Source organism: Cupressus sempervirens, chromosome 5 (assembly GCF_028749045.1).
Source record: "Cupressus sempervirens isolate cs-2001-9-10 chromosome 5, ASM2874904v1, whole genome shotgun sequence".
NCBI lineage: Eukaryota > Viridiplantae > Streptophyta > Pinopsida > Cupressales > Cupressaceae > Cupressus > Cupressus sempervirens.
The window spans coordinates 596,195,695-596,210,591 of record NC_143122.1 but is presented as its reverse complement, the minus strand read 5'-3'; the positions used below and the strand labels follow the sequence as shown (position 1 = coordinate 596,210,591).

At 35.2% G+C, this 14,897-nt stretch overlaps 1 protein-coding gene across 2 annotated transcripts in view; it reads right to left on the bottom strand.

The window, feature by feature from the left end:
• The window catches only part of LOC149557334 (prolyl 4-hydroxylase 1-like), a 249,672-nt gene that overhangs the window by 113,897 nt on the left and 120,878 nt on the right, over positions 1 to 14,897 (bottom strand). For both annotated transcript variants that reach the window (XM_089832005.1, XM_089832006.1), the window contains exons 4-5: positions 9,822 to 9,874; positions 9,601 to 9,666 (exon numbers count right to left, since the gene is read on the bottom strand). In XM_089832005.1, coding sequence (XP_089688131.1) covers positions 9,601 to 9,666; positions 9,822 to 9,874 — 119 coding nt within the window. The remainder of the gene's footprint in view (positions 1 to 9,600; positions 9,667 to 9,821; positions 9,875 to 14,897) is intronic.

Below are 14,897 nucleotides of genomic sequence, written 5' to 3'. Positions count from 1 at the left end.
AATTAGCGCTCCATGCTCCAATTAAACAAGCATTTAAACTTGATATAAACATCAGCAATTGGCTGAAATAAAAACCCACTATGGATGTCAACTAATGATAACCTCCCAACAATTGTGATTTATTTTATTATTAGGATCATTGGTGGTCAACATATTTGCATTACACTTTGAAGTGCTTTTTCAAAATGAGAGAAGTAAGCTCCATTTCTTACAAAATTTATTTATGCTAAGCCGTAGGCAATTTTGATGCTTCATGGTATCATATTTTATAGACATTTTATTAAATGAAACAAAACATGTGGCACATACTGATAATGGATTACAGCCTCTAGCTAGTGCATCCATGAATTACTGAAGGACTTTTTAAAACAAACATAATCTCCATTATCTTCTAGAATGGTCTATCCTTTGTTGATAGCTAAATGGACCTCTCTCGGAAGAATTGTAGATTCCACCAATATTATCATTACATGATATATATACCAAAATAAAAGCATGCACAGGTTTTGACTGATCTTTATGATCTCAAAAAACTCCTTTGGCTGCAGGACATGGGTTGACTGTGAGCTTGTGCATTTAAATTCAATTCAATGTAATCTACTAAGGAGGTCACCGTCTTGTAAAGTTTCTGCTAAATCCTTATCTCTTAATCAAACTTCTAATCCAGTCTTATATGCTGAGAATGATCTTCTAAGTAGTATGAATATTGATGAAATTAGTGCTTATTATAATGCAGATACAATACTGAATATTTAACCTTTATTGTGATACAGAATCTCAGATATAAATTGCAGCATATAAAATGCTTATAGGAGCAGACTGCTGTAACTGTGTGTCCTATAATCTGCATTTACAACCTACTTATATATCCTTTCTAAAGGGACATAACCCTTCCTAACTTGGCACCCATAGGAGAGATATATATATCATTAAATGCCAACATTAGAGATATATTAATATTAAGAGGAACTACAATCTGTATTGTCAAACATGTAGGTTTATCTTGGTTAATATTCTTTACACTCCCTCTTAACTTGATAATCCTACAGAGAGATATTATATCTAGCAACACCAATACAAATGAATAAACAAGAATTAATACTCTATATCTGTCTGTCTCTTCTTAGTATGTGGTATCATAGAACACATGATACAAAGTCATATTACTAAACCTGCGATATAACAAATCACTACCACTAGTGATATTATACAGGATAAATCTGAAGAGTAATCTCTTCATTTATCAAAGTTATGATTTCATAGAAACTGGTATTTCCATATCACAACATGATCCTAAGTTTTAAGATCTACCAAAATACAGGATAAACCCAGAGAATACTAAGATTCTTCCTTTATCCAATTTGTGACACATGAACATAGCAATGTCAACATTACAATATGATCTTGAACTCATCTAGATCTTACAGTAGAACTCTACTGTTTAGCACATTATCCAAGAGATCGTCACCTCTCATAATGTTTTATACAACTGTTCATTTCAGAAATCGTCACCTCTTAAAAAAATGAATACAAATGGTGGTGCCCATAACAATCAATACCCTGACAAAATAAAATTATTTTATTAAAAATCAAGAGAATACAAATGGATTACAACTCAACCATACCAAGTCTCCTCCTGAAGTGTTCTATCTTCACTCTAGATAGAGGTTTGGTGAGTATGTCTGTTGTCTGATCTGCAATGCAAATGTATTCCAATTTTACAGAATTTTTGTCTACCATATCTCTTACATAATGGTAAGGAATTTCAATATGCTTAGACCTGTCATGGAAAACTAGATTCACTGAGAGCTTGATGGAACTCTGATTATCACAATGAATAATCATGGGATTCATAGCTTGCACAAATAATCCCACAAGTAACTTCCTCAGCCATATTGCTTCTTGGGAGGCCATCACTGCTGCAATATATTTGGCCTCTGTGGAACTCTGTGCTACTGAAGACTACTTTCTACATATCCAAGATATCATTGCTGATCCCAAACTGAAACAGCATCCTGAAGTACTTTTCCTGTCTTTAACACTTCCATCCCAATCTGAATCAATGAATCCATGCAATTCTAAAGCAACTTTCTCATATTTGAGTCCGAGATTAAGAGTGCCTTGTAAGTATCTCATAATGTGTTTAATTGTGACTAGGTGAATCTCCTTCGGTTCACACATAAACTGACTTAAGGCATTAACTGCATAGCAAATATCTGGTCTTGTATTTACTAAGTACATAAGAGACCCAATCATCTGTCTCTGGAGAGCGGAATCTATGGATGGTGATTCTGCAACTGCTTCCTTAAGTTTATGTAGATTAGTCTCCATTGGAGAAGACATAGGTTTGCAATTCCACATTCCAAATTTCTTTAAAATATCTGATGTATACTTTCCTTGATTTAGTATGATATTGTCAGAATTTTGTTGTACTTACAGTCCTAGGAAGTAATGAAGGAGTCCCAAATCTTTCATCTCAAATTCTCTAGTTAGATCTTTCTTGCACTAATCTATGAGATGATCATCACCTGTTATTAGTACATCATCAACATACAATATCATAATTACCATATCATCTTTATCTCTTTTATAATATAAATTTGGATAAGCTTCATTCTTGGAGAATCCTGAGCTAGTGAAATACTTATCAACTCTTTCATACTAGGGCCTGGGAGCCTGTTTAAGCCCATAGAGAGCTTTCTTGAGCCTGCAAACAAAAGTGTTAGGATCGTGTGTTTCAAATCCTTAAGGTTGCTCCAGATATACTTCTTCTGAAATATTGTCATTTAGGAATGTTGTTTTCACATCCATCTGATGTACCTTCCATCCCTTTGATGCGCCAATTGCTAAGACTGCTCTTACAGAGGTATATCTAGCAACATGAGCAAAGGTTTCTTCATAATCAATCCCTTCTTTCTAAGAAAATCCTCTGGCTAAAAAACCGGCTTTATACTTCTCAATACTACCGTCAACGGCATGCTTTATTTTAATAGCCACTTGGAATAAACAACATATTTTCCTTTGGGTCTTGGAACAATTTACCAAACATCATTTTTCATGATAGATTGGTATTCTTTTGTCATAGCTTCTTTCCAAGTTGTATGTTTCATAGCATCAGAGGGATTGGTTGGCTCTATTTTGGATAAATCACTTATGCTAGCTGTATAACCAGAGAATCTTTTAAGTCTTTTGTTTTCTCTGATTGTTCCAGAAGGTGCAACAAAGTCTTGAGCTACTTCAACTGTTTTAATGGCCCAAAGTGGTATTTTGTTTGAATTTTCTCAAAGTTCATATTTTGAATTTCATCTTCGATTTCTTCTAAGTTCTCCCTCTAGGACCTAGATTCACTATTTCTTTCAAAACTAGATAAAGGAAAAGGTTCATCAAAACTTATGGCTCTTTTGAATGCAAGATCTTCTTCAAAAATTTCATCTCTGCTAAGTTCAATAGCTTTCTATCCAAGTATGAAAATCTTATATGATTTAGAAGTTTCACTATACCCTACAAAAACACCTTTCCGCCCAGAGGGTTCTAACTTGGTTCTCTTTTCTTTTGGAACATGGATATATACAGGACATCCAAAAATTCTAAGATGACTTACATTGGGTTTTACTTTAGTAAATACTTCTTCAGGTGTTTTATCTTTAAGATAGGATGAAGACTTCTGTTTTGAAGATATACAACAATACAAGAGTCTTCTGCCCAAAGATAATATTCTAAGTTTTGGTCAAAAATCATAGCCCTAGCAACTTCTATAATTGTCCTATTCTTTCTTTCTACCACCCCATTTTGCTCTGGGTTATAAGGAATAGTGTACTCCCTCTTAATCTAAGATTCTTTACAAAGCCTTTTAAACAAGTGTGAGGTATATTCTCCTCCGTTATCAGTTCTAAGGGCTTTAATTTTATGTCTTGAAAAATTTTCAGTTAATGCTTTGAATTCTTTAAATCTTTGTAGGATTTCTTATGATTCCTTGCATTTTTAAAAGTAGATCCATGTTTTCCTAGAGAAGTCATCTATGAACAAGATATAATACCAAAATCCTCCAAGAGAAGGAACAGACATAGGTCTACATAAATTTGAATGAATTAATTCTAGTACATTATTTGTTTTCCTAGTAGTATCATGAAAGGGACTTCTGGTGCTTTTACCCAGAGCACACCCTTTGCAAATACTAGGGTAGTCTTTATTTAATTTGGGTAATCCAGTAATCATCTTTTTCATAGTCGATAAAGTTTTAAAATTTAGATGCCCTAATCTTCTGTGCCATATTTCATTTGAATCTTCAACTTCGTGGACTAGGGCTTGAATGGATCGACTAGATTCTGTATTCAATTCATACAAATATCCCTTTCTTTGACCAATTAACTTTGATTTCTTGATGGAAGAGTTCTTAGCCCAAGTTAATACTTTTCCATCTACGAATGCAACATTGTGCCCATCATCTTCAAGTGTTGTAATTGAGATTAGGTTTCTTTTAATCCCTACTACATAGACTACACCTTTAAGAAGAAGAGTATTGCCTGATTTTAGTTTCAATGTACAATTTTCAATTCCTTCAACGGAGTGTGTTGAGTTATCACCAATGGTAACTTCACCATCAACCTCCTCTGGTAAAGAGTCTAGAGTTTCTTTGTATCTCGTTATATGTCTAGAAGATCCACTATCAATTACCCATGCTTTATTTGAAATTTCATTTGATAGAGGAATACAAAACACGGTTCTCAGGATCATAAGTATCTTCTTCTCTTATGACATTTGTACAATTTGCCCGTTGTTTGGAGTTTTCAGGACAATTAGATCTATAGTGTCCAAATTTTTCACATTTGAAACACTTTTTTTTTAGATAGATCTTTCTTGGGCTTTCCATTCTTTTGCTTTCTCTTTTTCTTCTTGAAATGCTTCTTCTTGCCTTTATAGGAGTTTGTATTAAGAACGTGAAGTTCTTTATCTTCTACTTTTGGTTTCCCTCCTTTCTTTAGCTTTTTGAATTCCTCTTGAAGACTATCATTCTTGAGTCTATTAAAGTCCAGGAGCTGATCTCTGGCACTTATTCCTTGTTCGAATGTCTCCCATAAATCTAGCAATCCATCTATAGCCATAAGTGTTAATTCTGTGTCACTAATGATGGTTCCATTGCTTGATAGTTCATCTCTAATGCCGGCAACTCTTATGAAGTAAAAACTTATCGATTCTCCTTTCTTTCTCTGAATGTGATTCAGTGCCTTTTTAGTGCAAGAACCCTAGTTGCATTGTTTACTTCAGAGGCATTTCGTAATGCATTCATCATATCAAAGGCAGTTTGATGTTTTGTAAGCATAGGTACAATATCATTTTTAACTCCATCCAAGATGATTTGAATAGCTTTTCTATTTCCTCTGCTCTAGATAGATTTGTGAGGTTCAACTAGGGGTTGTTTGGATGCTTCATCAATGAATCGTTTTACATTGTTCTCTTCAAGAATCATCATGATTCTAAACTTCCAAGCTTCAAAGTGCTCTTTCCCATCAAACCTGTCCTCAAGTCTGATTGTGTAAGCCATGGAAGATAGAAGATTGTTGCTTGATGTGTACAAACTCTGATTACTGAAATTTAGCAAAGCCTAAGTTCGATTACTAGAGCTCTAATACCATGTAAAGTTTCTACTAAATTCTTATCTCTTAATCAAACTTTTAATCCAGTCTTATATGCTGAGAATGATCTTCTCGGTAGTATGAACATTGATGAAATTAGTGCTTATTATAATGCAGAAACAATACTCAATATTTAACCTTTTATTGTGATAAAGAATCTTAGATATAAATTATAGGATATGAAATGCTTATAGGAGTAGACTGCTGTAACTGTGTGTCCTATAATCTACATTTACAACCTACTTATATATCCTTTCTAAAGGGTATGTCCCTCAAGGGACATGTTGTGAGGTTTTCACACATCGCCCCAAATCTTGGGGACCCCCCCTTTTTTTAATCGCCTCGTCAAATTTTTTGATTGTCCAAAAAAATTTGAGTTTTGAAAATTTCACGCCTTGGCACCTTCAAGACAAATGTGGGGAGGCTTAGCTTATTTTCACCCGGTTTCAACTTGATTTTCCAAAGCTATCAATTCTATCCCTAGGCCGAATAATTTTCTAAGTTAATTTCAACTTGTCAGGATAAAATTGTGAATTTTGTACTAAGACAATTTCTTTTGAAAATTTGGTTTTAATTGTGTAAATTTGGATTATTTTCAAAAGGGAAATTTTAATTAGACTTAAGTTTTGGAAAATCTCAAATTTTTCTTTGGTGAAAATTTTAATTTTGTTGAAATAGGGCTAAATTGCAAAAAATTGATTTTTGGTTCTAGATGCAATTTTATTTTATTTTTATTGGCATAGCAAAATCGATTTAGGTAGAAAGTTGCAAAAAATTGGCTTGAATAGATTAAAATTGCCTTGAAAGCTTTTAGTTTTTAATGAATTTGGTAATTTAATATTAAAAAAATGGCTTTTGGTTAGCCAAAATCCAAAGTTAATGACGTATTAATTACTAAACCCTCATTAAATGGAAATATTTAACACCCTCAAGGCAACCATTTAATTTCGTTTTGCAATTTGGAGCTAATTGGCAAATTTAAAAATGCAATTTTCTTTTGGGCAGAATTTAATTTTTGAGCTATGCAGTTAATTATGGGCCATGACTTGGAGTTAATTTTTGTTTTTTTTCTCCTCCAGGACTAGGTCAGCCAGCTTAGAGGGAAAAGAAATTGGGTATAAAAGAGACCTCTTTCCGATTTCTTTTTCACAAATCATTTCTTCCTCTCCATACTCGGGCGAATTTCCTTGAGGAGCAGATTTTTCCAGACTTGGCAAGTTTGTGGAAGGCAATTTTCTTGCATTTGTTGGGCGAATTTCCTTGGGAGCAGATTTCCATGCTTAGGCGATTTTGTTCTAAGGCAGATTCCTCTCCATTGTTGAGCGAATTTCTCTTGAGGGGCAAATTTCAGGCCTTGGCGATTTTCCTTGTGGGCAGATTTTTGCAGATTTTTGGTGATTTGTTCTCCTTCTATGTGCTGCGATTTGTGCCCTAGGTGATATTTTTGGGCGAATTGAAGACTTCCATGCTTGGACAAATTAAGACAAGGGCAGAACTTTCCACTCCTGGCATTTTCTTAAGGCAGATCTGATTTTGTGACATGGACAATTCATGGTAAAGATCTGATTTTTCTCTATTTAGGACTACATTTTTTTATATCAAAATTGGCAATCTTGTTGGGAGAAGGGATGCATATGAAGGTTTGATTTTTGTTTGTTGGGCAAGTGTTGGATAGTTTTAGAAATTTAAATTTCTAATTTGCAAAGGGATTTGAAATTCTTGAAGTCATATCCTAGGTTCCGAAAAGTAGCTGTAAAATTATTGGTTAAGGTGAATTTTCATCATCTAGAGTTGCAAGGGGTGCTTAAGCTGACATCCATCTTTCGTTCTAATCTAAGGATTGCTCCCCTTGGTTCTTCTTGCCTTCTGGTCCACCACTCTACCATCCCATAATAGGGCGACGAGCATGGAGGATGGTAGGATGGTAGTGCAAGTAAGAATCCCAAGCAGGCAAACACTAAGAAAGACAAAGAGGATATGATGCCCAAAACTTCCTTCTTCTCGAAAATAAGGCGAATAACCAATACCAATGGCGGTACCATAAAAGGATATACAAAAGGTAGTTGCACATCACAACCCAAGCGTCGACACTTCCATTTCAACAATGATGAGCAACGATGGGGTGGCACTTGATTTTGAGAATATTAGAGAGGTGGATATCAATGAGACAAATTTTGGATCGAGGTTGGATGAGTTGGGAAAGGTTGCTATCAAGAAGAAGCATTTGGGCACCCTTTCCTCTCTCAATGCTTTTATTGGATTTGAGAAAGAATATGAGAAGGATCACGAAAGGATACTACAAGCAGTAAGTGGCGTGGTGAAGTCAGCAGAACTCAGGGCGAAGCACACACCTTGTCCTCCTATGTGAGAAGTTAACGAAAGGCTAGCTAAGTTCATCGCCTTAGCTAAGAAGATGAAAGAAAAGGAAAGATTTATATTAGAACATTTGATGTAAGCCCAAGTGGCAATTTCCCTTTCTTCTAGAATAGTCTATTTTTTATTGGCCACCATTTTGGTGCCTTCTCATTGGTTGCCACTTTTTGCACTTTTTTCATTGGTCCATTGATGAGGTGGCAGCTTCTCATTGGCCGATGGGGTGGCAACCCTAATTAGGGTTTTGAGGATCCAATCTGGATCGTTGATCTTGTTTTGATCTCCACCATCTGTTGTATTTCTAGCCCCTATAAAAGGCCATTTGCTCTCCTTCTTAAAGTGTCGGAGAAATTGTTGCGAAGATAATACCAAAATTGCTCTCTTTTTCATTGTTGCGATTTGCATGTTGATTATGAACATTGGGTATTATTGCATGTTTTCTACTTCCACATAGTTAGATTTCCTTTCAAGTTGTTAAAGTTGGTTGCATTTGAAGTTTCTTAAGTGAAGTTAAAAGTAGATGGATAGTTGTATGGTAGCATTGGTAAATATTTGATAGGGATTAATACTAGGCCACTAGCATCCTAGCGGCTGGTTGGGAAGCTTTGTGTGGTAAGCTAGTTTATTATTCCTTTGAACCATTGCACCTGTGGAAGTGAGGCCGCTGGTCAGCTCTCATTAGGTTCGATCCCCGTCCATTTGCTAACCTTCCATTCATAGGAGTGGGAGTAGAATAGTGAATAGCTAAGTAGTTGAAGTTTAGAAGAAGGAAGTTAGAGTAGGTCGAGTATTAGAACACATCCACCCACCTTCCACAACTATCACTTTACCATCAACATCACCATTGGCAGACAAATCCTCCATCATTGCCACCATCAACATTATCTACCTCCACACATTTCACAAACCGAGCCACCATCACCTTCATCCCACCAAAGTCCAAGTCATCCTCAACAATTTACGTAAGGCCGCCTACGTAATTACCAGCGAATCACATCGATAAAACTGAGCGAGTATCCAACAGTGTAAGGAATATTGGAGTTATTCTCATATCCCATGAGCAATAACTTTTCAAGAGAGGAATTGTATGTTTGATACTCCTTATCAAATGTTCAATTGCTAATATGTTATGTAAGTGATACAAAACTCGCATCAACAAGACATAACCCTTCCTGACTCGGCACCTATAAGAGATATATATATATATATATTAAACACCAACATTAGAGATATATTACTATTAAGAGGAAGTACGATCTGTATTGTCAAGCCTGTAGATTTATCTTGGTTAATATTCTCAACACGTCTCACAAGGAGATTGATTCACTTTTCAATCCATTGAGAAGGAAACATCTTAAATACTGGTAAATAGTATAACTGCTAAGTGATGCCACTCCTTTGATGCATAGCTGCTAAATTCTTCTTCAAGTTACACTTCGGCAACACAAAATTGTTGCAATATAGAATTTGTCAAAAAACAAATAAATGCATCATGATGAAATTACATGTCAAGGTCATGATACTCATTTCTCTGATACAAAATAATGTGTCCCCAAAGAACAGATGTCAAACAAATCAAATAATAAATGCGTACCTCAGGACTCAGAAAATTGTGGAAAACAATAATTCTTGGGGACCACGAAATTATTTCAGGTTTAACCTGTTAAAAAATAAAACATTTAATTAGAAGCAGTTCACCAAACTTTTCTTTGGTGTCTGGGATATGACAAGGGCAGATGCAGTCATACATATTGACAACAAAAATCTAAGATATAAAAGAACGTCTTATTTTAAAAGCATAACATTGCAACATACAAATCCAATCCGAAGCATCCTCGCATCTTCATCCTGCTCCCAAGGCAAAAATCCTGGCTACGAAAAAATGTATCAGAGAATGAACTTCATTGTTAACAAAGGGAAAATTATCACCAAATAAAAACTAACATACTTATCAAGAACAGAAAAAGAAGTGCACAAGAAGGGATCATTAAAACTGCACTGATTTAAAAAGCAAAAATAATATCAGTCCTGATCAACCCCATCTTCCAAAATTTCTATATCCATCTGTAGTGTGCATATATCTTAATTATCTTTAACAATTAAGTTTCATTCTCTATCTACTTTACTCACACATTTTGGCTTTAATGAAAAAAACTTAATGCAACAAAACTTTGAGCTACCAGTAGCCAAGTTAATCAAGCCCCATAATTTGGCAATAACTAATCAACCACTCATCAAGTTCCACGGTCACTATTATTAGTAAACCACTGCAATTGTAATTACTACTTCGGGTGAAAGCATGTTAAGTGATTACTTAAGTAAATGTTACAGAAAATAACTCTCAAAGGTATTTAGCCAGATAGAAGCGAGAAAAAGAATTCTTTCTGTGAGGTTTGAATTGATACACCCCATATTCATTTTAAAAAAACCCATGACCATGAGTTGTTTATATAGAGAAGCCAGGGAAAAGGGTCAATTTTCATTATACAAAAAGATACATATTCCTAATTTCCAATCTTGCTGTAATTTGTGCAACTACGGTTGGATTATTGGGTTGTTTTGCTGAAGAACTTGGAATCACTTTTCTTTTAGGAACACCTTCTCTTTCTGGTATTCCACCTTTTGCTTGTTTTTGGTCTAAAGACCAAATTCTTAGTGATAGTAAGTTATATTCTCCCATTTTTGGGGGAATAACTTGGTTCACAGCAGGATTAACTGCCTTTTACATATTTCGTATGTATTTACTTACTTTTGAAGGGGACTTCCATGTAAATTTAGTTAATCCATATAAAAACCATATTACACTATATTCGACTTCTATGTGGGGATCAGATTCAAAACATTGCGTCAATTTATCTTAATGGATTATTATAAAACAATAATGGGGCATGTAATATTATTTCTGCAAATTTTATTTCAGCTGAATAATGATTCCAATATCATTTCTGAGACTTCATTGATCTGGTTAGTTTATGGGGTTTTACTGGTTAAATCTGAAATACATTGCATTAGAATATTTTTTGTTTAAAATTTCTGGGATTTCTTTGTGAATTTTGGGGTAAATATCCAATTAGGGATATTACAGTGGTATCCTCATGCCAACCTGTGAGTTTACTTGAAAAACAGAAATATTTTATTCAGAAAGTATAATTTATATCTGAGACATATATCTTGGCATGAGCTATTGGGATATACTTTGAAATGGGAAAATATTTTAATATCTCAACAAAAAGCAAGACTATTGTTTGTGATAAATATTTTATTTAAACTTGTTTTCAGGAATATTTTGAAGGTGCCTTAGTCTTTCAATATTCTAATATCGGGTGATTCAAACTTATTTTTCTATCTCGATATAAGTTTTGAGAAGGTTGTCAGGAGGAGAAATCTAAGAGTGAAAAGTATTTTTATTATTCATTTGAGCATATAATCGTGGGTAATACTGTCTTTTGGGTGTGAGTTTCTTGGTTAAGCCAAGATTATCTTTAATAAATTGGCAATCTTCTCCAAACTGTGGTTTTTATTTTAGCCACGGGCTTATAATATATCGCTGAGAACTAATACCTTCAGCAAAGGTTACCGACTGCAGAGATCTTAACTGTGGGGTCCAAGATTTATTGTGGTCTTCTCTTATGTTTTGAGAATATATTTCACTGGAGGATTATTAATTTGAGGGTTATATAATTGTGGCACGAAATTTGGAGTGAAAAATTCTTTAATAAGCGGTTCCTTTCTATAGTATTGGCAAATATAAATTTTATTTTTGCTTGGTGAAACTATGACCTGTGCATATATATTTCATCTCAGTTTTGGGCAGCTGATTCTGAGTGGGAAAAAGTATTGTCAGGAATACAAATCAATATCATAATATCACTCACAGCAGATTAAAGAGTGAGGAATAAATTGCAGAACGTATCACACGAAACATTGCAGGGAGGTTATTCTATTTTTGGAGTCTCAATCGACAAGTGTATGAAACTACCAGAACCTTGAGTTGGCTGGGTCAAGTTTACAATAGTCACCTTATTCATAATTGTCTCCTTCTGAGATAATAGTGTCATGTATTTGATCAGAAATTAACTGAAGCAGCCTGGGATAGGCATCGGGTTCTTACTCAAACTTTCTCAGAGGCGTCACGTGTGTAAAGACTGTTCATTGTGATGCTGTAAGAGATAGTTGCAGGCAGTTGGAATGTGTAACAAAAGAATATGGAGTTGCTTTCAAAAGGGCCTGATTTTACATAATGGAGCATAGCTTTCAGAGATACTACCAACACAAACTAGTACGTATAGGGTATCATCACTGCAATAACTTCGAACTATTAAGAGCAAATATCATCAGCTTAGAGATTTTTGGTTACGTTGGGAAAATATTATTACTGCAAAGCACTAAAGAAAGGTAGGTTGTTTAATCGCCAATATATTTTCAGCATACTGGTGTCATTGGTTGATAACAGTACTTCAACTATATTATTTGGCTCAAGCTAAAATAACCAAAAAATAAAGTGTCATGGATGTACAAAGTCCACAAGACAAAGTGTTCTTGGGCTTACTGCTTATATAGTTGGTGATAAATTTAAGCTTTCTTAGTTGGCATCGCATAAGGGGATGACAGATTATATAAAAAATATTACTTGAGCAAGTGTCCAAATATTTGAGCTGGGAATAAGCAAATAAAGACTGATCTTAGTATTGCTGGGAGGAGTAAGGTGTATGTTCTTCTCAATATCACTGTAAACAGTAATGCATCTTGTGGAAGGATATACGTTTGACCTATAGATCAAAAAATTAGGATCTAAGTAAGTCGAGTCATCATTAAAGGTCACTTTTCAAACTGTTAATTGCTCAAATTCCAGACTTGGTTTTCTCAGGTGATCAAAGGAGATATTTGAATTATACTAGAGTCTGTTCAAGGTGCTGCAGGTTTAACAAGCACACTGTAGAAAATAAGACTGCAGATTTGTCTTGGTTGCTGATAACATAGATGGTGCAGAGATTTATAGCATTCGTATCTGCTGAGCAGGAAGTGAATTCTCTGCCAGAGCAGTACACCTGGAAAGGTCATTGTTGCATAACAATCCATTCGGAATCCACTGTTATCAGATCGGTTTAACCTTTGATACAAACCAATTAGAACAGTCTTTGACAGTTTGATTTTAGGTTTTGGGAAAAGGATACAGTCAGATTTGACCAGCATTATTGAAGGTCCTTGCACATCAGACTTCTAAATTTTAAGAAAGCAGCTATGGGAAAAATCAGGAAGGACGTGAAGTTACAACAGCAGTTAGCCCAGAATTTCCAACCCAAAAAAAGAGCTAAACTACTCTATGTATGATGAGTACAACAAACTCCCTCCACAGGTTTAGAAAGATTTACCCTTACTGATTACATGGATTTTCATCCAAAGCTACTGAACAAGAATAATGTGGCCAAGAAACAATACCATGAGACAACTTATGCACTTTTGGCACAAAAAGCTTGCGAAGCGTTGAATAAGGAGTTTTCAGCAGCTAGTAGTCAGCATATAGGTGAGCCAAATTTCAAACACGGCTTGGTAGGCAACAAATGAAAATGTACCAGGTAAATTTGACGCAGGTCTCTTAATAGGTAGTATGGAGGTAGAGGTTACATGTGGGGCTGCCTACATTAGTGCTCTTGATGGGAATGTGGATAACGCATTGAAGGAGATTGTCCAATCAGCCAATGATGATGACTCCACATCTTTTGTGAGTGTTGATGTTTAGTTTGATCCGGACTTAATGGTCTCTACATATGGTATGGATTCTTCTGTGATGAATTTGCTTTTGAACATAATCCTACCCCTGATTATATACAACTAGATATGAAAGATGAAATTTACGACTTGGATATGTGTGATGAAATGCATTCTCCCACCACATGTGCATTTCACTTCTCTTATACACCTACTAGTTCACTTTATTTGGACAGTCAAATGAAAGTAACTGAAAATAATATCTTGCAGCTCTATCACATTTTGATAACATATATGAGCTGGTTGAAAATTATTTTTGGAGGCAACAGTTACAAAAAATACGAAAAAGGACTCATAGAGGAAGTCTCACAATTGCAGGTAAATTGAGGAAGAGATGAGAACAATGAAATCAGGTTATCTACATCTTCTTTCAGATCGTGATCATCTTCTCAGTCAAACAGATATCTATTGTGATGCATTAAGAAAGAAGGATGAAGAAGTGGACACCCTTAGTTGTGAGCTCTTGAACCACAAGGACACCCAAGAGGCTGCCCTAGTGGCATTTCATGGTGCAGAAAATCAGAATGTTGAGCATAATCAAAATTCAAATTGGCATGCTCTACCTGAGCTCAACAATTAGATTTGAAAGTTGAGGAGGCTGACAGTGATGATAGCCCAAGATGAGCATGATTCATCTACATTGCGTGTACATATGGTACTTAGTGATAAGCTATTGACGGAGGTTGAAATTATTTATCATGACTATACAATGAGGAGTGCTCATCATTTTCCTTTTGATCCACACGTGGAGAACTTGATGAGGCGCAGATGTGGATTGTCTCAGAGATTGTATTATCCACTGTGGGATGGAGGTCGGCCATCTTCAGAAGATGTGAACAGAGGCAGTATTTGATTCAAGTGATTATAGGAGATTACTTATAGGAACACCAGCCAGTTTTCCATCATAGTGATATGTATCCAAGAGTGTGGTTACTTGTATCTTACAGAGGTCTCATGCAAATACAGGGTTACATGGTGATTATGGTGTCAGATAGTAGTCAACACATATGTGGGGGTCTTTCTGAAGATGAAGACAGTTATGGTGTTACATATTCTTTTAGTGGTTTGTATCTACTTGTGGCCAATGGATGTGAGAGCAGTTTGCTTTGGGACAGTATTGAT